Raw genomic sequence first — 25,439 nt, 5'->3', positions numbered from 1 at the left:
AGCCAAGAGGTAAGTGGGCCATAAAACGGGCGATTACATAATCGAAATGATCTGTGTATAGTAACATTAGATCATTTATTCATGAGATGAATTGTAACAAGTTGTTAGCGAGCGTTGTAGCTCTTTCAGCGAGTGTGTTGAAGTGTTTAGCCAACATGCGAACTGTCCAATCCTGATCTCGCATGCCATCGACTAGGAATTATCAAATGTTACGCTTTCGATCGGAATCGATCGTGGCCACTTGCTAATGTGTCATTATAGATAAACCCTCATATATTCAGACGCAGAGGTCCTTTATGATGCCATTTTTGGCACGTTTATTATTACTAGATTTGGACGTTTCTGCTGATACACAATTCCACGACGTTTAAATTCAATTGGCGTTGGAGTTTTAACTTCCACACAAACGTTAAATGCTAACGGGAGAGTCACGTGAACGGGTTCAGGAGCTCAAATGCTTTTTTAAAATTGTATTTATTGTTATTATAGTCTGTTAACTTTTTTTGACTGTGACGTCAGTGCTTCGGACGTCACGGCGTAAAAATGTTTGCGTCAGCAACTTGATAAAATGTAAACACGGTCAAAATGGCAGTTAATAAACAAAACCCGTCAAAATGGTAGTACAGTTCTAGTTACAGTTGAGAATAACTCGCTCTTTTGTTTGTAATTTTGACATTTTTAATTGGGATTACCACCTTAAAGAGCAAAATAAAACATTATTTAAGTATTTATCTATTCAACAGTGTTTGTTGACAAAGTTGATGGTATTCTTGTTTTAAATTCTTTACTCAGACATGTTTGTTGATGTATCGTAGTGCTTAATCCATCCATGTAGAGTCTAATGTCTCCATTTTAAAGTCAGTAAGTTAGCTAGAGCAGGAACTAGGCTTTGTTTGGAGTTGCACTCTTATGATTACTTACTGTGGTATTTAGTAGGTGAGCTCGGCATAGAATGCAAAGAAAGGAATACTTTATTTTATGTTGTTATTATTATTATTATATTCTTTTAAATTTTTTGACTGACGTCAGACAGAAAACGTCAAAATGGCAGTTAAAAACAAAAATGTCAAACGGCAGTGAGAAAACAAAAATGTCAAAATGGCAGTTAGAACACAAAAACTGTCAATATGGCAGTTAAAAGCAAAAAACGTCAATGGCGATTTGAAAACAAAAAACGTCAAAATGGCGATTTGAAAACAGAAACCGTCAAAATGGCAGTTAAAAAAAACGTCAATGGCAGTTAGAAACAAAAAAAACGTCAAAATGGTGATTTGTAAACAAAAAAACGTCAAAATGGCGATTTGAAAATTGTAAACAAAAAACGTCAAAATGGCGATTTGAAAATTGTAAACAAAAAACGTCAAAATGGCGATTTGAAAATTAGAAACCAAAAACGTCAAAATGGCAGTTAAAAACAAAAACTGTCAAAATGGCAGTTAAAAACAAACTGTCAAAATGGCAATTTGTAAACATAAAACGTCAAAATGGCAGTTAAAAACAAAAACTGTCGAAATGGCAGTTAAAAACAAACAACGTCAAAATGGCGATTTGTAAACATAAACCGTCAAAATGGCGATTTGTAAACATAAACCGTCAAAATGGCGATTTGTAAACAAAAAATGGCAAAATGGCAGTTAAAAACAAAAAATTTAAAAATGGCAATTTGAAAACAAAAACCGTCAAAAAGGCTGTTAAAAACTAAAATGTCAAAATGGCGATTTGAAAACAAAAAAACTGATTGGATTTGCCACCTTAAAGAGCAAAAGAAAACAAGTTATTTAAGTTGTTTAAGTATTCAACATAAGAATTGCATTTGCCTATCCATGTTTGGAGGCCATTTTAAAGTCAGTAGAGTAGGAACAAGGCTTTGTTTGGAGTTGCACTCCATTACTTGCTGTGCTATATAGTAGGCATTCTCGGCGTAGTGTGCAAAGGAAGGAATACTGGAAGTGTTCGCACCATTGCATTTGTGGTGGATTCCAGTGCACTTCATAGTGTGTTTAGCTATCTTAAGTGATTAGGGAGTGTGTATTCTCAGTCCGAAGGGCAATGCAAATGCCAAGGGAAACAAGTGTGCATCGGTATATCACTTTTCAGGAAGTAGAGAGTGCGACATACAAATTGGGTGAGAATCAATTTTCCACTCTGTAGTGTCTACTAGGCTGTTGTGTGCGGGTGTAAAGTACACAAGATATGTGACCGTTATCTGAGAGTTGTTTTTGGGTATGACCGGAGTGAAGTAAGCTTCTGCAGATGTCGGTGTAGGGTTAGAGAACATTGCGAACACTGAACAGAATGCACTGTGCTGACTACTGTATCCCATAATGTTATTGTGCAATCTCACCTTCCATAGAGTGCAGGTTACAGTAAAATCCCATTGATTTTCTCTGCTTTTAAAGACAAAGTACTGTGAGGTATGAAGATAATGGTATTAGCTTTTTTATAAAATAATAATCATGGTGAAAAACTACGTTACCCATAATTCTGCAGGGATATCTCCACCAATCAGAGATTCGAAACCAGCATCAAAATAACTTTATCACCAGCTCTCTCCCATGAAACATTGCGAATGAGGCTTTTAGAGTACCTAAAGTCAGCATGAAACAGAAGTTGTGCTTTGTGTTCACCAAAGTGTTTTTTCGCACGGCTGGCGTATTTTTCCAATTGTTTTCATGGAAGCGCCGCGTTTTTACAACGCCATGAGCGCAACGAGGCGTTAAGCGCCTATTCACGCTGAGCATTTTTTAGCATTTGCCGAGAGTTGAAGAATGTTCAACTTTGTGTAAATTGTGTAGTGCTCATCAATGTCACTTTGGAGCCGTCCAATCACAGTGGAGGAGGGGCGGGACAAATGCAACACTGTACAAGCAGAATGTGGTGATTGGTCAATGTCAACAGATGACAACAACACGCATAATAACAGAACGACATTTTTAAAACAAGAGCCAGAGCAAATTCTTTATATTGTAATGGCATTTTAACCGTACAGAAACCAACTATCTGTGAAATGAGATGCCCGTAACTCTTCCGCGGATATTCTGTCATAGCAAGCAAAGCGTCTCAGCTGAAAAAACGCTCGAAAGCGCCCACAGCTAAGCGTTTCCAGCTGGCTAAAAGCGTTTTGGTGGACACGCGGCCTTCCACCGAGTCCTAACGCTGCATTCACACGGGGCGTCCGCGTCAACGCTTCTCGTTTACTTTGAATGGGTGACGTCATGCGTTGCCGAACTGAATTGTGGGTCGCGTTGCAAGCGGCAGAAGTTGAAGCTTTCTCTACTTTTCAAGCGCCAACGCAGGCGTCATCCAATCAGATTGCCCTATGCAAATACTAGGGCTGTGTGATATTGAAGAAAAATGCGATATCCTTGTTAAATAACGCGATATCCTTGTTAGTTAACGCGATATGCGATATCCTTGTTAAATAACGCGTTATCCTTGTTAAATAACGCAATATGCGATATCCTTGTTAAATAACGCAATATGCGATATCCTTGTTAGTTAACGCGATATGGGTTATCCTTGTTAAATAATGCGATATTCGATATGCGATATCCTTGTTAGTTAACGCGATATGCGTTATCCTTGTTAAATAATGCGATATTCGATATGCGATATCCTTGTTAAATAACACGATATTCGATATGCGATATCCTTGTTAAATAACGCGATATTCGATATGCGTTATCCTTGTTAAATAACGCGATATTCGATATACGATATCCTTGTTAAATAACGCGATATTCGATATGCGATACGATATTGCTTTAAGTGTGTAAAATCTATTTCTTTCCCCAACTGATATCGTTGCAACCGACTGTGTTTACATGAATACTCATCAAGACAGCCATTTTGACATAACCGTGTGTGTATTTGACAGTTCAAGTGTGAAACAAGACACAAAAAAATTAACGGCCTGTGCGCACGTTTCAGTGTGTGTGTCAGACAGCGCGAGACCGCAAGGAGTTGTTTATGGCAAGTTATTGCGTTTAATAACTCTTTATAACGTCAAGCAAGTCACATAAGTAACAGTCGTGTGCTCAGTCTATTCTCTGCTATATGCATCAACCTAAAACGTACACTTTTCACAATGTTGAAGTAGCCTATTAAAATCATTCAGATATTGCGTACCCTTGCGATATGCATGTTGCCATATGTACATTTGCGATATTTCGATATATTGCGCAGCCCTAGCAAATACCCTAGAGCAGACGCTAGCCAATTGCGTTCATGCAACCCCAGAGCAGACGTGTGATTGGCTGTTGTCACTATGACGGTCGCATCAGCACAAAGCTTCAGCCAAGCGTTATCGCAGACGCCCCGTGTAAATTCAGCTTAACTACACGCTGCCAAACACGATAAATAAAAGCTATATTTTCCATATATTATCCATTTCCTTGCGAATGCCGTCAGAATTAATCTCTGGTGCCGTACACTTGCCGCGAGAGCCCGCCCACACGCTCTTCTGATTGGCTGTGGTTTTTGATTGATTTGTCGCATCTCATTGTCGCGTCTGGTGTGGACAGACAAATGTATTGACGCTGGAATTGTATCGCATCTAGTTAGGACAGTATTAGGGCGGGGCTTGATTTCGTCCATGGGGAGTTGATTGAATGGTTGTGGTTTGCTATTGGTGGATCTCATGTGATTGACAGTTTGCCCCGCCCTCGCCATCGAGAGGGGAGGGGGAAGTTATTCCGATCCAAGATTAAGACGCATGAATCTAAAACAATCATGTGCACGGATAAATAATTTATAATAAACGCCGCAATATTCCATTTTGATTTCACGCTGACTTTAAATATCTGCATTCAATGTAAAATGTTTCCATAGTGTATAGATAATAATCATCTAATGAATTGTTTATATGTAGCTGTCGTATTTAAATTCGATTGTCTTTCGCAATGCATCATGGGATTGTTTTAACTCCTACGGTGGCCGATTTAGTCCAAGATTAACATGGCTTCAGTTCGACCTCGTCCACATTCGACACGGTGCCATCGAGTGTTAAAACGCGAAAGGCGAAGCTTGAATTTACGGGAATGTCCCTCTTTGGCTAATGTACTTTCAAGATGGAGGAGCAACATGGCGACCCGCATTCAAACCCTCACCCGTATGTGTTTACAATGGCATATTATAAACTTACGAGAATACTTTATTACATAAAGAAGTAAATATACATTAATGAGCGCATATATTTTTGAAAGAACTAAGTGTTTTTAGCTAAGAACAAACTAAAAAAGTTACACAGTGTAGCTTTAAGCTCATAAATACTACAGTTTCACATAAATGTTTAATAGGTAGTAGTAGGCAGTTTATAGTATAACCCCATCCAAGCGTCTGTGCTGTATAGCTTAAGTGAAGTGAATAATTAGCCCGCTAACTCATGCATACCTCCAGGCTCCTGGCACAGATGTAAATCTGGAGCTGGGACAGACCTTATGTAAGCAGACCAAACACACGCACACACACACACACACACACACACACACACACACACATCTCTGACCCGTTCGCTGTGATCCTACACAGAGTCAAGACACGCATCCCGTGTGTAAATAACATTAAAGCTCTTGTCACTTCCTGTTGTGGTCCGTGGCTTGAGTTGTCCACTTCCTCTGTCTGTGTTTATGACTAGAAGGAATGTGGCCGACGTTTGTTTGCCATTGTCTGTTTGTAAAAGCTTGTTGGCGAGGGATCTAACTAGGGTTCGACCGATATGGATTTTTTTTTAGTGCCGATACCGATTTTTTTTTTTTTCATCAGCCTTAGCCGATGAGCGATACGGGCGGCCGATTTTCTTGAGCCGATATTTGGAGCCGATACTGCTTTTGCTCCCTCAATGTACAACATAAAAATGACACAATGATCATGATGATAATTTAAAATTTACAATAAGGAACATTTATTAAAACAGTATTTAACAAATAGTAAAAACAGGTGAGGTAGAACAAGAAAGAAAAAAAGAGTTCAGTGGTGAAAATAAATTCTGAAAATAAATATTTAAGCATAAATAAAATAATTACACTATTGCGCACAGTATCAACAAGCGAGCAGCATAATAAAGTGCACACTGACTGTACTATACTTAACTATTTACCTAGTCATTTAATGGTTACACTCTAAAAAATAACCCAAGTTGGGTTGAATATAGACTAACCCTGCTATTGGGTTGTTTTGACCCAGCGGTTGGGTTAAATGTTTGCTTAAAACAACCCAATTGATGTGTTAGTCCATTTTCAACCCAACTTGGGTTATTTGTAACCCAGCATTGTTTAGAGTGTAGGTGCACTTTCCTTAATCTCTTGTAGAGCAACACCAGCGGTAATTCAGGAAAAAATCTCCCAATGCTCCACGTGAAACTTCAGTCTTTCCACCTTTTACCATCGTGTCAATTCTCGATTGATTTTGATTAATATGCGCGAGGGAGAGCAAGACAGTTTGAAGACGGTGAGAGCTGCCCTGTGGACGCCTGTCTGGAAATAATGCAGGAAAAAAAATATCGGTCGATACACTTAAAAATCGCAAATATCGGCCCGATATATCGGTCTAACACTAATGCCGATACACTTCAAAATCGCAAATATCGGCCCGATATATCGGTCTAACACGAATGCCGATACACTTAAAAATCGCAAATAACGGCCCGATATATCGGTCTAACACTAATGCCGATACACTTAAAAATCGCAAATATCGGCCCGATATATCGGTCTAACACTAATGCCGATACACTTCAAAATCGCAAATATCGGCCCGATATATCGGTCTAACACTAATGCCGATACACTTCAAAATCGCAAATATCGGCCCGATATATCGGTCTAACACTAATGCCGATACACTTAAAAATCGCAAATATCGGCCCGATATATCGGTCTAACACTAATGCCGATACACTTAAAAATCGCAAATATCGGCCCGATATATCGGTCTAACACTAATGCCGATACACTTAAAAATCACAAATATCGGCCCGATATATCGGTCTAACACTGATGCCGATACACTTCAAAATCGCAAATATCGGCCCGATTTATTGGTCTAACACTAATGCCGATACACTTCAAAATCGCAAATATCGGCCCGATTTATCGGTCTAACACTAATGCCGATACACTTAAAAATCACAAATATCGGCCCGATATATCGGTCTAACACTAATGCCGATACACTTCAAAATCGCAAATAACGGCCCGATATATCGGTCTAACACTAACGCCGATACACTTCAAAATCGCAAATATCGGCCCGATATATCGGTCTAACACTAATGCGATACACTTCAAAATCGCAAATATCGGCCCGATATATCGGTCTAACACTAATGCCGATACACTTAAAAATCACAAATATCGGCCCGATATATCGGTCTAACACTAACGCCGATACACTTCAAAATCGCAAATAACGGCCCGATATATCGGTCTAACACTAATGCGATACACTTCAAAATCGCAAATATCGGCCCGATATATCGGTCTAACACTAATGCGATACACTTAAAAATCGCAAATATCGGCCCGATATATCGGTCTAACACTAATGCGATACACTTAAAAATCGCAAATATCGGCCCGATATATCGGTCTAACACTAATGCGATACACTTAAAAATCGCAAATATCGGCCCGATATATCGGTCTAACACTAATGCGATACACTTAAAAATCGCAAATATCGGCCCGATATATCGGTCTAACACTAATGCGATACACTTAAAAATCGCAAATATCGGCCCGATATATCGGTCTAACACTAATGCGATACACTTAAAAATCGCAAATATCGGCCCGATATATCGGTCTAACACTAATGCGATACACTTCAAAATCGCAAATAACGGCCCGATATATCGGTCTAACACTAATGCGATACACTTCAAAATCGCAAATATCGGCCCGATATATCGGTCTAACACTAATGCGATACACTTAAAAATCGCAAATATCGGCCCGATATATCGGTCTAACACTAATGCGATACACTTAAAAATCGCAAATATCGGCCCGATATATCGGTCTAACACTATTCTCTTCCCCTCAGATCATTTTTTTTTTTTACTCAATGGCAGTTTTTTTGGGTGAAAAATACCTCTTGTCCTGACATGCAGGAACCTAATTCTGTTGTCATAGCATCATATATCAAATTTCGAACGTAATTCCTTTACATATAATTATATAGCGTGGCCGCCTGGTTAATCCAGATATGACTGTATGGAGCGCGATGGCCTCTGGCTCTTTGTTTGGCAGGTGTGCCACATGTGAACGCAGGGCTTGGCTCAGGGTTTGTTCCTCACAACCAGACAGAAATTACACCCTTTCATGAGCCTTCAGCACAAACAACGGGACGTCACTGACAGGAAATGAACTGGCAGTTCAGCAAGCGAGTCATCTAGCTGAGTCAACCCAGTAACTTAAATAAATCACTAAAAAACAGCCCAAATTAATCCTTAGCTGGTGAAGTGGACATTGTGTGTGTGTTTGTGTGTGCTGTGCGCGAGGACAGGTCAACTCAAGCGAAGGGCGTCTGTATTTATCATCTTAATAATGCTTCTGTAGCGTTGCAGTAAACACTGGCATAACTGGCAGAGAAGTGCAAACTTTCAACGCATTTCTACCGGCCGGCGTTTTAATATTATATTACCCTCCCCTGTTTTCAGGTTTCCTTCATGACATTTGAAATCAGGTTTATTTTTACCCCAAATTCCGTTTTTCCTTTTTTTTTGTCACGTCTAATTAATTGAAATCATGAAACTTGTACAATTTAACATCATTTTATTAAAAATTAAAAAAAAAATAATAACAATGTTTAGGTCCCCATGAAATATATATATATTTTTTTCTCAATTCTGTTTTTATTTATTTCTTAAAGTTTTTCTGGATTCCTTTTTAATGGTTTAATTGAATTGTAATCATCAAATGTCTAATTAATTGAATTCATAAGTAAAAAATGCTTTATTTGTCAATAAGGGATAAAACATTAATTTATATGATCTTTTAATCATGAAATGAGAATTTTATTGTAAAACAAAGTGCTGCACAACAGAGCTTTATTGTTGAAATTAAAACATGGAAGAAAGTTTGATTTATTCCTTCAAAAAATTATAATAATTTATTATTAGTGTTATTATTATTATATTGAAACACAGCTGTACAACAGTAATATATTTTCATCATTTTATTAAAAATTTACAAAAAAATACCTAGATGTTTGGGTCCCTATGAAATATTTGTGTATTTTTTTTACCAAATTTGGTTTTATTAAAGTTTTTCTGGATTCCTTTTTAATGGTTTAATTGAATTGTAATAATCAAAAAGCATGTCTAATTAATTGACTTTATAAAAAAAAAAAATAATAATTTGTATGATTTGTTTTATTAATTCTGGCAGTCAAATGAAGGAATAAAACATTAATTTAAATTATCTTTTAATTATGAAATTAAGCTTTTGTCAAACAAAGAGCTGCACAACACAGCTTTACTGTTGAAATTAAAACATGGGAGAAAATGGTGATCATTCCTTAAAAATATTTTAATAATAATTTATTATTATTTATGTATTATAGTGAAACATAGCTGTACAACAGTAATATATTTCTGTCACAATTTCTTCACATTAAACCAAGCTTTTATTTTGACAGGTTGCCGTGAAGAGCTCTGAGTGTGTGTGTGTGTGTGTGTGTGTGTGTGTGTGTGTGTGTGTGTGTGTGTGTGTGTGTGTGTGTGTGTGTGTGTGTGTGTGTGTGTGTGTGTGTGTGTGTGTGTGTGTGTGTGTGTGTGTGTGTGTGTGTGTGTGTGTGTGTGTGTGTGTGTGTGTGTGTGTGTGTGTGTGTGTGTGTGTTTATGATAATGAATTCACAACTACAGTGTGGAATAAACATGGAAGCGCCAGTGCCTTCTGAAAAATGGTGTTAATTTTTTACAGTTGATTACATTTTGAGTGCGAAGGGCTTCTTTAAAGAAGTTAATATTACACAGGCAAGCTTGTGTTAGACGTGTGTGTGTGTGTGTGTGTGTGTTAGAGATTAAACACATCTCATGATTACAGTACCAAAATGATCATGCTATTGTTAAAATGGGCTGTAAATGTTCAAAAAGTACTGATACACTTTTTATTAGCATAAACATTAAAATAATGACATTAACAATGATGGCCAGGTTTTAAATGAGCAAAAACATGTTGTGTGTCACTAGACGTACAACATAAATCATCTACTATTAAGTTTGACACACATATAAATGATCCTCACATTTCAGCCTTTGAATAATTATAGATACATTATTACTCACATTTTTGGAATGAAAATCGGATTTATTTTAGACTGCACATAAAATTATCGTCTATTAACCGGTTCAAATAATTATTTTTGCAGCAGATGGGCTGAATGAAAACGTAAACCCTCGCTTTGACAGTAAGTGGCACTTATTAAACAGCAAAAATACAGCTGTTTCCCTGGTAACCATCATACTTTTAGACAGTCGGTTTTCTTCAGAGATTCATTAATATCCTTCATAAAATGCCCCTCGGTTGTTAAAGTGTCTACCGCCATGTTTTCACACAAAACAAAACTTTCAACTTTGCTTAAGGCTGGACCGTATTTACGGCGAACTATGGTTTTAATGATCATTCAAATAGTAATACTAACCATCAGGAATGTTTATCCTGGTTTATCAAGATCTCCATTAATTTTTCTCCATTAACTTGTCAGCCCATATTTTCAAATTAGTTTTAAAATAATCATGCTTGACGGTGGAATTCCTGGTGAAAAACTACATTACCCATGATGCTGTGCAGAAAACCAGAGCTCCGCCCACTCCCATAAAGCACCGCGAATGACGTAATCGAGTCGATCTCTTCTCTCTCAAAATACTTCAACTTAAAAACATATTATGAGTAGTTTTATGCTTCTCCATCATTTTAAATTTGATCATGCTGTTCTCAAAGTATCATGGGATTGTAGTTCTTTCCCTCACTAAAGCCGTTTTGTCTTTTGTCCTGATTTTTCAAATGTTTTTTTGCTTCAAATCAAAGTTTGTGATGTGATTCTCCTCACAGCTGGTTGGTTTGGTTCATGACTTATAAATTATAAGTCTTTAATGAAAGCTTTTTAAAAATCCCAATGGGAGTAATGAATGTTTTTTAGGGAGTGTCAGTTTAAGGCCTTTCTCAAATGTTTATGTATTTTAATGTCATTAAGTTGAAAATATGGAATGACTTCAAAATGAGTTTTAAAATAATCATGCTTGATAGTGGAATTCCTGGTGAAAAACTACATTACCCATGATGCTGTGCAGAAAAACAGAGCTCCGCCCACTCCCATAAAGCACTGTGAATGACGTAATCGAGTCGATCTCTTCTCTCTCAAAATACTTAAACTTAAAAATGATGGAGAAGCATAAAACTACTCATATGTTTTGTAATTCGATCATGCTGTTCTCAATGCATCATGGGATTGTAGTTCTTTCCCTCACTAAAGCCCTATAGCCTGATTTTTCAAATGTTTTTTTGCTTCAAATCAAAGTTTGTGATGTGATTCTCCTCATAGCTGATTGGTTTGGTTCATGACTTATAAATTATAAGTCTTTAATGAAAGCTTTTTAAAAATCCCAATGGGAGTAATGAATGTTTTTTAGGGAGTGTCAGTTTAAGGCGTTTCTCAAATGTTTATGTATTTTAATGTCATTAAGTTGAAAATATGGAATGACTTCAAAATGAGTTTTAAAATAATCATGCTTGATAGTGGAATTCCTGGTGAAAAACTACATTACCCATGATGCTGTGCAGAAAAACGGAGAGCTCCGCCCACTCCCATAAAGCACCGCGAATGACGTAATCGAGTCGATCTCTTCTCTCTCAAAATACTTCAACTTAAAAATGATGGAGAAGCATAAAACTACTTAAAATCTGTTTTTAATTCGATCATGCTGTTCTCAATGCATCATGGGATTGTAGTTCTTTCCCTCACTAAAGCCCTATAGCCTGATTTTCAAATGCTTTTTTGCTTCAAATCAAAGTTTGTGATGTAATTCTCCTCATAGCTGGTTGGTTTGGTTCATGACTTAAGTCTTTAATGAAAGCTTTTTTTTAGTATGGATTTCAGTGAGTGTCAGTTTTAGGTTCTTTCTCAATGTGTTTCAAGGTCATTCATTTAAAAACACTGTCTCACATAAGTGCAATATTGTGTCTGTATGCTTTAAACTGTCTACATTAAGACCATAATTAAATGAATCCACCGGGCATAATAATAATTTGCCTAAAACATGGGGCTGAATATTTCCCACTGTAAGAGAATATTGCTTTACAACAACCAAAACACGAACGAGTCGTCTCGTCTACTTTGATGTATTTGCATTTTAACAAAGAAATGGAAAAAAACATACAAATTGGCTTTACCCTTAAACCGTGATTTGCATGGCCCTGCGTGTCCTAATGGGAAAGGTTAAGGAGCCGGTTAACCTCACTAGAGCAGAAGTTTGGAAAGCTTGAAGCGTTTTGATTTAATGTGTTAAAGTAATTAGGGATCTTTATCTAATCGGAAGCAGTATTGGTCGATACCGATCACTGAAATAAATAATACTGCTCTTAATAACAATGTATTTTAAGTAAAAAAAAAATTAAGAGATAAGCGTTTCATGAACTTATCTCAACATATAGCATTCCTGTTCAATAAATAATAATAAAAACCATCTTTATCAACAGAACGCAATCTAATGTAAAACACTGCATAGTCTTCACCGTATAAATTAACTATAGATTAATCCTACCGAGTATACTAAAGAACAGTGAGTGATTTAATGTTTGTTTAACATTACAAGATGTAAAATGAGTCTCTAATGTCCCCAGAGTGTGTATGTGAAGCTTTACCTCAAAATAGCCCACAGGTAATTTGTATAGCATGTTAAAATTGCCACTTTTTCAGGGTGAGCAAAAACGCGTCGTTTTTGTGTGTGTCCCTTTAAATGCAAATGAGCTGCTGCTCCCGCCCCCCTTTCTACAAGAGGGCGGGGCTTCAAGAGCTCAGAACATTTTCTGTCCTGAAACCTCCTTTTTGTGTTTACAGCCGCTTGTATTCTGTTTGTAAAGTCTTTTAATTTCCACAACCATTCAATCCTAAACACTTCGGTTTCTTTTGCATTGTGTTTGTTTGTTTGTTTGTTTGTTTGTTTGTTTTTGGGGGGGGGGGTGTAGATGACATGCCCCTCCAGTTGTTTGAGATTCGTACATATCTGCAGATCTACAGATGGATAAAATACAGAGTAAAAGTGTGGTCACACTTTTGCGAACACACTGCGAAATGCACTTTGGGGAAATCTTAGACCCTCGCGTGAAATCACAGATCACGTGGATTTCAATTGATTTCGCCCCCCCCAAAAAAATTTTCTGAACTACGATAACTGTGACCACACTTTAAGTTTAAGGCATGTGAAATATACAAATATTCACAATGCTGTTGCCAGCAGTATAAAATTAAGCAACCATGTGAACATAACCGTGATTTTATTACTACTAAGGGTACGTTTACAGGACACCGATGTACTAAAAGCAGGAAAAAACTAGGGCTGTAATCTCCCAGTCGATTAGTCGATTATTGGTCGATACGTTCTGGCTCGACCAAAATTCTGATTGGTCGATTTTTTGCCGCGTTCATTTAATCAGTTTTGCTGCGTTCATTTAATCAGTTTTGTCGCGCCGCGTTCATTTCGTCAGGTGGAAAGCACTAATTGCTAATGGGGGTGTTTTCAGAGCAGCCCTGTTTCACAGGTAACAGTCTGCCTTCAGAACACCCCCATTGTTTCACTTATTTTGGATTAGCCCAACCCACTGGCGAGAGAGACAGATTGAAGAAGGCTAGTTTTCTTGTATATTATTTATTTAATTGTGAGAGCGTTTTTTCTGCTCTTGATCTGGCTTGTTTAATAAATATTCCTTTTTTATTAAAGAGGACGTGCCTTTTGTGTTTAAGAGTAAAAGCTTTAAGTTAATAGTCTATTCGTGTCTCAGCCGCGAAGCTGAGCTCATATGTTTGAGCTGCACAGAGCGGCTGAAATGAGTGTCTGTCAGTTATTATAATACATATGACAAAAACAATTGTCTAAATTATGTTGCATATTCCTCAAAAGTTCTTGTGATGATATCTAGTTGACAACACATAGTGCTATATTTTCGGAAGTCATAGTCTCTGATATTGCGCAGGGGCATGCAATGCGACGCTGTCAGAGCCGACAGACTCGTGTGTCAGACTCATTTCAGTGCAAAATAATCAGCTCAAAAACTATTTAATATACAGCAAATAGCCTACTAGTTTTTTATGTTTATTTATAATTAATTTAGGGAGACAACAAGGCTACCAAGTACTGCGCACAGTGTGCAGCTTATTCATTTAAGTTTTTTTTTCCTAACGTTATTTTAGTCGATTTTTAGTCGAAAATTTCAGGACTTCAGTCGACCAAGATTTTCTTTGGTTGATTACAGCCCTAGAAAAAACATTTTCCCCATTAACACGATTCCACGAAAAATGTCTAAAAACGCTGTATATTGATATATCAGCCGATATTCTTTGCAGTACCAGTCAAATGACACACTTTCCCACTGCTTTGTCCAAACTTTTGACTGGTGCTGTATATATAATAATATACATAATATACATATTCCAAAGTAGGGATCGACCGATATGGATTTTTTGATCTGCGTCCAGCAGACTTTTGAAAAAAGTGGAGATGGTTGGAATAATGCTAATTAAATCCTCTCTGGTATATCCTTCTCCCTTTTTTACTTTCCATTTTGTGGCTCCACCGTGTTTTTATCCATGTCGTTTGTTTTTTCGATGTCCTCAAACACACACTTATTCATTCATTCATTCATTTTATTTTAATTTTAAATAATAAAAAAAAGGGAAGAAGCCACACAGTTAGTGGTAAATCCGGCCCTGATTATATTGAATGAAATTTCGCAGGCACAGCTTATTTGTAGTCAATCTTTCCCAAACAGAGTTGGAAGAGAGTTAAAACTTACCAGTACTAAGGCAGGTCCAGCTCAGTTTGTTCTTTCTGGTTGTTGTTTTTTTCGCCAGCTATGGGAGAAATCGGTCACCAGCGGTCGACGCAAACCCATGGCCCGGGCGGCGCGTTCTTCTTCTGCGTTCATGACTTCTATCTCCCGACCCGCTATTGTCGACTGCGCAACCATGTGAGAGAATTGTGTTAAGCACGTGCAATTAAAACGTGCACGTCCTGCTTATGCGCCTGTATTTTATGCTTTAGTAAAATGAAATGCAAATTATAGGCTAAAAGACATTACACAGGTACAAATGGAATGTTAAAATGGAACATTGCGCTCCCCAACTCTTGTGTGTGTGTGTGTGTGTGCTGTGTGTGAGGACAGGTCAACTCAAGCGAAGGGCGTCTGTATTTATCATCTTAATAATGCTTCTGTAGCGTTGCAGTAAACACTGGCATAACTGGCAGAGAAGTGCAAACTTTCAACGCATTTCTACCGGCCGGCGTTTTAATATTATATTACCCTCCCCTGTTTTCAGGTTTCCTTCATGACATTTGAAATCAGGTTTATTTTTACCCCAAATTCCGTTTTTCCTTTTTTTTTTTTGTCACGTCTAATTAATTGAAATCATGAAACTTGTACAATTTAACATCATTTTATTAAAATTTAAAAAAAAAAAATAACAAAGGTTTCTTTTGCATTGTGTTTGTTTGTTTGTTTGTTTTTTTTTGGGGGGGGGGGTGTAGATGACATGCCCCTCCAGTTGTTTGAGATTCGTACATATCTGCAGATCTACAGATGGATAAAATACGGAGTAAAAGTGTGGTCACACTTTTGCGAACACACTGCGAAATGCACTTTGGGGAAATCTTAGACCCTCGCGTGAAATCACAGATCACGTGGATTTCAATTGATTTCGCCCCCCCAAAATTTCCTGAACTACGATAACTGTGACCACACTTTAAGTTTAAGGCATGTGAAATATACAAATATTCACAATGCTGTTGCCAGCAGTATAAAATTAAGCAACCATGTGAACATAACCGTGATTTTATTACTACTAAGGGTACGTTTACAGGACACTGATGTACTAAAAGCAGGAAAAAACATTTTCCCCATTAACACGATTCCACGAAAAATGTCTAAAAACGCTGTATATCGATATATCAGCCGATATTCTTTGTGTATATTATAGTGCAGTACCAGTCAAATGACACACTTTCCCACTGCTTTGTCCAAACGTTTGACTGGTGCTGTATATATAATACAGTATACATAATATACATATTCCAAAGTAGGGATCGACCGATATGGATTTTTTTAGTGCCGATACCGTTTTTTTTTTTTAATCAGTCTTAGCCGATGAGCGATACGGGCTGCCGATTTTCTTGAGCCGATATTTGGAGCCGATACTGCTTTTGCTCCCTCAATTTACAACATAAAAATGATCATGATGATAATTTAAAATTTAAAAAATTAACATTTATTGAACAAAAAAAAAATATATTTAACAAATAGTAAAAACAGGTGAGGTAGAACAAGAAAAAAAGAGTTCAGTGGTGAAACTAAATTCTGAAAATAAATATTTAAGCATAAATAAAATAATTACACTATTGCACACAGTATCAAGTGAGCAGCATAATAAAGTGCACACTGACTGTACTATACTTAAAACTTTTATACTTTTAAAACTATTTACAACCTAGTCATTTAATGCTTAGGTGCACTTAACTTAATCTCTTTAAAAAAATATCGGTGAACGCAGCAGCCTTGTATCGCCGATGCCGATACATGTAAAAATTGCAAATATCTGCCCGATATATCGGTCTAACACTATTCCAAAGCATTCTTGAATTACAGCCCTTTAAGTTTGGATAGTATATTCTCAAAAGGGGGGTGACAGTTAAGGGGTTAAACTTGTATGTCATTCATACTATGACAAGGAAAATAAAAACTGCTCTAAAGAGAATTAACGCCTCTCACCCCCATCCCGCATTCATTCTTTAAAATTATTATACTTGTCTAGGTGGGTCCTGGGATGGAAAAGTTATAAACACCTGCTATAAACAAGACGAGGTGATAGTTGTTATTTGGCCTCTAGAGGGCGCTCTCATGCTATATAATGCCAGAAGACCCTTCTCAACGCTCTCGCACTGTATAATAACAGCACAGCCGCTCCAGCAACAGACGCAACCCGGAAAAACTATCTGTGTGGATTTTTGCCGATAACCGATTATTCCACCAATCAGCTATCAGAGGTTGGCCGATTAATCAGCACTATCTGTGGCATATACGCCGTAGGGCTGGGACGGTATGGATTTTTTCTTACCGCGGTTGAAAAGCAAGAAATTCCCGCGGTTCAGCGGTAAACCGCTTTAAAGGGCTCCCGCTCGACTTTCGCGCACAGCCGCACACGCACACACCAGCGCAGGCAATTGAACATAATAAGGAACATGTTTATTTTACATTTATTTTTTCACGTTTAGAACAGGAACAATTAGAACAGAAATGGAATGATATCTGAAAAAAAAGTGCTGGCAAAACGAAATATAGACTAGGCCATGGTTTACATCCCAGCCTTCATATTTTGCTGAGAGAGCAGATCAGATCACGACTGACAGATCTGAAGATGGAACAGCATAAACAAAGACAAACAAACACATTTTTATTTATCGGTATTGATCAGTAATATATATTTATTTGTTTATTTATTTCCAATATTTTTAATTTCAGATTAGTCGTCGTCATCAAACAATCACTTAAACTATAATGACTTTCGCGCACACCCGCCCATATAATATAATATATTATTTATATTTATAGTATTTATATTTTTATATTACATATTTTTAAATATTCAGGCTATTAATTTACATTTACAATTTAAATCTTGTGTGAGCTTTTGTCTCAGTGGTTAATGAAGAATAATGAAGGCTCAAGGCTATTTAATTTAACAAAGTGTAGTCACTCGCTGCTCACACTACCTTGATTGTATATTATGCTACTTTTATTATTTATATTTATTTTTTATATTTTATAACATTTACATATATTATTTTACGTATCTCGTGTGGTGTGCGCTTTTGTCTCAGTGGTTAAAGGCTATTTAACGAATACTTTTTAGGCTAATGATTGTACATACATACATACATACACATATATATATATATATAGGCCTATATGTTATTTATATTACATAAATGATTACATAGGCTATATATATATATATATATAATTATTTATATTACATAAATGATTACATAGGCTATATATATATATATATAATTATTTATATTTGTTATTTATATTACATAAATAATTTTTACATATTATATTATATTAGGCATATTTTACATATTTATATTAATTTATATATAGGCTATATGCCTCTCGTGTGCGCTTTTGTCTCAGTGGTGCTATTTAACGAAGGCTATTTAATTTAACAAAGTGTCGCTGCTCACACTAGCCTACCGTGATTGTATATTACTTATTATATATAGCCTATTTATATTATATATGTTTACATATTCATATTAATTTATATATCTCGTGTGCGCTTTTGTCTCAGTGGTTCAAATATTTAACGAAGGCTATTTAATTTAACAAGTGTCGCACACTACTGTGATTGTAAGCCTGCCAGACGGATATCTTTTTCGATAGCCTTTTAATGAAATTGGAATTTCAGAATCACATAGCCAACTTATATTTAATTGCCTACAATAGATTATTTATTGATTATATTGAATGAAATTTCGCAGGCACAGCTTATTTGTAGTCAATCTTTCCCAAACAGAGTTGGAAGAGAGTTAAAACTTACCAGTACTAAGGAGTGCTGAGGCAGGTCCAGCTCAGTTTGTTCTTTCTGGTTGTTGTTTTTTTCGCCAGCTATGGGAGAAATCGGTCACCAGCGGTCGACACAAACCCATGGCCCGGGCGGCGCGTTCTTCTTCTGCGTTCATGACTTCTATCTCCCTACCCGCTATTGTCGACTGCGCAACCATGTGAGAGAATTGTGTTAAAGCTACACTATGTAACTTTTCCGTCCACTAGAGGTCGCCTGTTCAAAACAAAGGCGTAGTTTGATGACGGCACGTTTGAGCACAGAATCTCGGGACATGTGGTCTTCACCTCACAGCCGGTGGGAAACAGTCAGGATAGGACTCGGGCAGAAATCATGTTCATGGATGCGATTATTAACATTACTGTAGTCTGAAGCAGAGCAGGAGCGAGTGTTGTGGAGCTGAGCAAGGCCGCTGGAGCGATTGAAGAGCGGGACTGTTATTATGGCATAGTCGCCGGCGGGACTTTTATTATGACACGGTTGCCGGCGCCACTTCCTCTTCTCCAGTGCTGAGTGTGAGGTAACGCAGCTCTGTTTATCGTATTAGATATCTGAGTGTGTTGAAAAGGAAGTTATGACGTTCGCTCAGCGGCTGCTATGACACTTGTTCACACTGCAGTGAAAGTAAAGTGTTTCACTGAATAAAACCGGAGACCGAGGGTGACGCAGATATGACGCAATCGACAGGCGACTCCCTCACACGCATAGCTCACACGTCCCGGTTCCTTGGTTAAAATAGCAATTTCTCACGATTTACAAATAGTTGAAAACATTTGGGATATTCTAAGTACTCAACTGAACAAAATATATAACACTGGCCTAGTGGTTTCTGGATGTTTTACTGCAAAAATCCTACATAGTTCACCTTTAAGCACGTGCAATTAAAACGTGCACGTCCTGCTTATGCGCCTGTATTTTATGCTTTAGTAAAATGAAATGCAAATTATAGGCTAAAAGACATTACACGGGTACAAATGGAATGTTAAAATGGAACATTGCGCTCCCCAACTTGCGAAAGGTCGGATTTGCTCCATCTTTTGATTAAGTTTTGTTTAGAAAACCTTGAATCCATAAAAGACACACGTCATTAGACACATCATTAGAATCAATGAATCCATGGAATTAGACACAGTGTGCACACGTGCAGGCCAAGGTTTTTTTTTTTTTTTTTTGCGGTGATGGCGGTGACAATCTCAGACCCGCGGTAGGTGTCACGTGACGGCGGTATTGCGGTAATGCGGTAACCGGCCCAGCCCTAATACGCCGATGCCGATATATCGGCAACAGGCTCATATCGACAGATCTAAAAACGGCAGACCGATAAATCGGTCATGCTCTAGACTGAACACGTAACACGCATGTGTATGATGTCACCGTTTTTACGTGGTTTAAACGGTATCGTTTTCAAAAACGTGCACTTTGAAACCCGTGTTCAAAAGTTTGCTTTTTCGCGCCCGCAAAACGGCGCTGTCGTGTAAATGAACGACCAAAAAGCGTACCGAGTTAAGTTTTTAGATTTACTCTAACCCTAAATAAAAAATCCCTCAAAACATATTCGTAAAAGTATAGATATTGTTATGCTTTAGTTAAAAACAGCCATGTTCAATTTGTTGTCAATGACCGTCATTAGGGGTGTAACCATACGTTGTAATATCGTGATATGAAAATGTATCAATGATTCAAACAAAAACAATTCGTTTTATCTCTGCATTTTTTTATACTATAAATATTTCTACGACATAATTCACCCAAAAATGTCACTTCTGTCATGTACTCACACCTAACATTCATATTGAGTTATGATCAAGAGTCAAACGTTATGCTGGATTCAATGTGACATCACACTCTGAATGCTTAAAAATGGTGTTTCCAAACCTAGAAGTATCAGGGCGGTTTAATATTGTGATTTCCAGACCTGGGAAAAGTCATGGATAGGGATGAAGCGGTATGGAAATTTAACATCACGATTATAGTTATTAATATTATCACGGTTTTGTTCTAACAAGATGAAAGTGTTCAAAAAGAACAGATGCACACACTGAAAACATTTCAACAAGTTTTATATTTGAAAATCAACAAATAACTAAAGCAGCTCTATGCACTTTTTTAAGCTAGATTCTATTCTGTCGGATTTCCTTCCTTATAATGGCCGTCGTCAATAGAAACGCATAAATAATAATAATTTGGTATATATATAATCTCTAATATCTTCTCTGTAAATATATTCTCATCAGTGTTCAGCAATGATGCATTTAAATCTAGCATATTTTGTGTTAGAGCCTAAACAGTATACTAGTGAAATAATGCATATCCATATTTCCATATGATTAGACAGTTTATTTTATTAAATATCCAAAATGTGTGCATCATACCTGACACCTAGATGATCACTTTACAGTCAGTTTTATGACTATCATTCTCTTCAAATGCTGAAGTTTGAAACGTGTAACGTTACCAATGTTGTGTGTAACTTTAGAGACGGTCCCTAAATTCGCCAGCGTTGTGCCAGTCATATCAGATGCGCTGTGGTTCTGCTGGGTTTTTTTTAAAACTATTTTCGCTGCTGAAATAGAACAAAAACAGTCAAACTATGATGAGTGAATCTCCTGCGTACATCCCACGTTTATCTCTGTTTTGAGAGCAGATTTCAGCAATTGAAAGCGGCGCGCGCTCTGAACATAACTCCGCTTATCTGAACGCCTCTGATTATGAGACATTGCATTCATAAACTCAAAAGAAAAACGTGTAAGTGGTTATAATGCGCAACGCGATTATAACAGATGGCTTTCGAGAAGACTAAGAGTGTCTAGTGTGCAGCCGAAATAACGCTACACCCGCAAATTGCGGTGTTAATGTCAAGCCCTGATTATTATCGCTTAAATGTCACCCTAGTCTGAATTTGTTCGTTCGCTTCACGTTATTTCCCAGGCGTAGTTTTGGTATTGAGGTCAAGGTCCACTTGCTTTAAAATTTAATGATAATTAAATTTTATACGATATTACAAACCGTCACTAAATTTTATCGTGAAACCGGTAATCGTTTCATCCCTAGTCATGGAAATGAATAAAATCATAGAAGTCATGGATTATTTTTGTATTTAATATAAATGCTCGGTTAAAATCATGTTCTTTATTGTACTGGACCAATAAGAGATGGCGTGCGGTTAATCCCTGTCTATTTTGGGATGCGTGTTTAAAGGCTAATTGCTATTTACCTGCAAGTGCATCACTTATTCTAATAATTATTTTAAGTTTTTATACAGTATGTAAAAAACCAGGATGGCTAGTCACACTTGTTCTTGGTGATTCCCATATTGCATGTAATTGCCTCATCGCCACTTGGGTGTACTAATGTTTTTGACGTGCTTTCCCTCTAGACTTGCTGAAAAACCGCGTCTGGCCCTTTAAGGAAATTGAGGCTGATGGTGTTGGCTCAGACCCAAGTGGGGGGAGGGCATGTGTTTACTGAGAGACAGCAGCTGATTGGTCGCTGTAAGCCTGCGCATCACAGAGGGGAGGGGCTGACTGGCATAAAATAACATGCCCTTATAAGGGCGGTGGACTGCACCATTCTCCACAGCAAACCGAGGGGTGTTCCCTCCTAGAGAAGCAGGCTTTATCTAGATACAAGTCACATTACTGGCCTTTATATTGTTGATTTAAAACGAGTTTTGCCATGAGTGCAGGCTTTGTGAAGCGAAGCATTTTCTTTAGTTAGATTCACTGTGTTTTTTTTTGTTCACTTGATAGCCGTGCCTCCTCTCCTCGGCCAAATGTGGTTCATCCGGCAGACAGTCTAAAACCTCCCCTCCCTAAAGTCAGATTTATCTCAACTCCCAGGAAATACAGCAGCGACGATTGAACTGTGAAAGCTGGCGATCAAGAAACTGTGCCTCAAAGTGGACGGTGCTAAACCGGAGGGAGCCGTAGCTGGGAAAGAACCATCGAGTTGTCTGGGATTTTCTCTCAATCCTCTTCCAATGGTTCTTTGGTCGAGGCCATGGCCTCTCAGTCAGGGTAAGCCCTCGCACAGCCATGTTTTCACTGAGCAACTCCTGGGGCAAAGTTTTAGGCCTTCTCTCAGCAATTTGCATACCATTTCTCTAGCTTAGTTTTATTTCATAGACGTGTCTTTTTTTTAAGTTGGTCTGTACATGAGCTGTTCACTTTAGGCAGCTTTGCCAGAGAATATTCTAGGTAGGCCGGATAATAATCTGGATTATATTACTCTCTGAAGCACCTTTTTGAATACATTGATGCATGTGCACTGCATTTTCTGGGCATGTAAGAATATAAGACGTCTACACTCATGTCTTTTCAGGTTTTTTTTTTTTTTACTTCTTCAATCCACATGGAAATTCCAGTCAAAAGACGTGTCAGTGTTTTATGATCGGCCAAATTGATGGCACTTGCATCCTATGATGCGAATGTAAAGTGTGTCGTGAATCTATAGACGTCAAGCCCAAAGTATACACCAGTTTTCGGCATGTCACCGTGTAAATCCAGATATCTTATGGCAACCGCATGTATTCAAGTCACTTAAAGAGATAGTTCTCAAAAAATGCTAATTAGCCCATGATGGCCCTCAAGCCATCCTAGATGTATTTCTTCTTTCAGCCGAACACAATCAGAGTTATATTAATAATGTCCTGGCTCTTCTAAGCTTTATAATGGGAATGAATGGGGGTCGAGATTTTGAAGTCCATAAAAGTGCATCCACACGGCTCCAGGGGTTTATAAAGGCCTTCTGAAGCCAAGAAAATATCCATATTTCTAACTTTATAAACTACAATGGCATAATCAAGTCTAGTTCTGGCGGAAGATTGACCGGACCGGCGTCATGTCGGGTCAGAGGTCACTCTTCCGCCGGAACTAGACTCGCATACGGCCTTTACCGGAAGCCAGTGATTATAGTTTATAAATTTATGAATATGGATATTTTCTTGGCTTCAGAAGCGCTTTATTAACCCCTGGAGCTGTGTGGAGCACTTTTATGATGAATGGATGCATTTTTATGATGGATAGATGCACTTTTATGATGATAGATGCATTTTTATGATGGACGGATGCATTTTTATGATGGACGGATGCACTTTATGATGAATGGATGCATTTTTATGATGGATGGATGCACTTTTATGATGGATAGATGCATTTTTATGATGGACGGATGCATTTTTATGATGGACGGATGCACTTTATGATGGATGGGTGCATTTTTATGATGGACGGATGCATTTTTATGATGGATGGATGCACTTTTATGATGGATGGGTGCATTTTTATGATGGATGGATGCAGTTTTATGATGGATAGATGCATTTTTATGATGGATGGATGCACTTTTATGATGGATAGATGCATTTTTATGATGGACGGATGCATTTTTATGATGGACGGATGCACTTTATGATGGATGGATGCATTTTTATGATGGACGGATGCATTTTTATGATGGACGGATGCACTTTTATGATGGATAGATGCACTTTTATGATGGATGGATGCATTTTTATGATGGACGGATGCATTTTTATGATGGACGGATGCACTTTATGATGAATGGATGCATTTTTATGATGGATGGATGCATTTTTATGATGGACGGATGCACTTTTATGATGAATGGATGCATTTTTATGATGAATGGATGCATTTTTATGATGGACGGATGCACTTTTATGATGGATAGATGCCTTTTTATGATGGATGGAATTTTAAGATGGACGGATGCACTTTTATGATGGATAGATGCACTTTAATGATGGATAGATGCACTTTTATGATAGATAGATGCAGTTTAATGATGGATAGATGCACTTTTATGATAGATAGATGCAGTTTAATGATGGATAGATGCACTTTTATGATAGATAGATGCACTTTAATGATGGATAGATGCACTTCAATGATGGATAGATGCACTTTTATGATAGATAGATGCAGTTTAATGATGGATGGATGCTCTTTTATGAATGATGGATGCACTTTTATGATGGATGGATGCACTTTTATGAATGATGGATGCACTTTTATGATGGATGGATGCACTTTTATGATGGATAGATGCATTTTTATGATGGATGGATGCACTTTTATGATGGATAGATGCATTTTTATGATGGATGGATGCACTTTTATGATGGATAGATGCATTTTTATGATGGACGGATGCATTTTTATGATGGATGGATGCACTTTTATGAATGATGGATGCACTTTTATGATGGATGGATGCACTTTTATGATGGATAGATGCATTTTTATGATGGATGGATGCATTTTTATGATGGATAGATGCATTTTTATGATGGATGGATGCACTTTTATGATGGATAGATGCATTTTTATGATGGACGGATGCATTTTTATGATGGACGGATGCACTTTATGATGGATGGATGCATTTTTATGATGGACGGATGCATTTTTATGATGGACGGATGCACTTTTATGATGGATAGATGCACTTTTATGATGGATAGATGCACTTTTATGATGGATGGATGCATTTTTATGATGGACGGATGCATTTTTATGATGGACGGATGCACTTTATGATGAATGGATGCATTTTTATGATGGATGGATGCATTTTTATGA

The 25,439-nt window shown here is 37.4% G+C and overlaps 1 protein-coding gene across 7 annotated transcripts in view; it reads left to right on the top strand.

Annotated features, from left to right (window-relative positions):
- The window catches only part of aff4 (AF4/FMR2 family, member 4), a 100,502-nt gene that overhangs the window by 283 nt on the left and 74,780 nt on the right, over positions 1-25,439 (top strand). For 3 of the 7 annotated variants that reach the window (XM_079835234.1, XM_079835232.1, XM_079835231.1), the window contains exons 1-2: positions 1-9; positions 22,587-22,853. The exon at positions 1-9 is cut by the window's left edge and continues 231 nt beyond it. In XM_079835234.1, the coding sequence (XP_079691360.1) occupies positions 22,837-22,853 (17 nt within the window). In that variant the 5' untranslated portion in view covers positions 1-9; positions 22,587-22,836. Of the gene's footprint in view, positions 10-22,586; positions 22,854-25,439 lie in introns of those variants that run through there. The other 4 variants (XM_079835235.1, XM_079835233.1, XM_079835236.1 and 1 more) reach the window with 2 other exon arrangements.

This window comes from Gobio gobio, assembly GCF_949357685.1.
Source record: "Gobio gobio genome assembly, chromosome: 14".
NCBI lineage: Eukaryota > Metazoa > Chordata > Actinopteri > Cypriniformes > Gobionidae > Gobio > Gobio gobio.
This window is presented reverse-complemented; position numbering and strand designations above follow the sequence as displayed.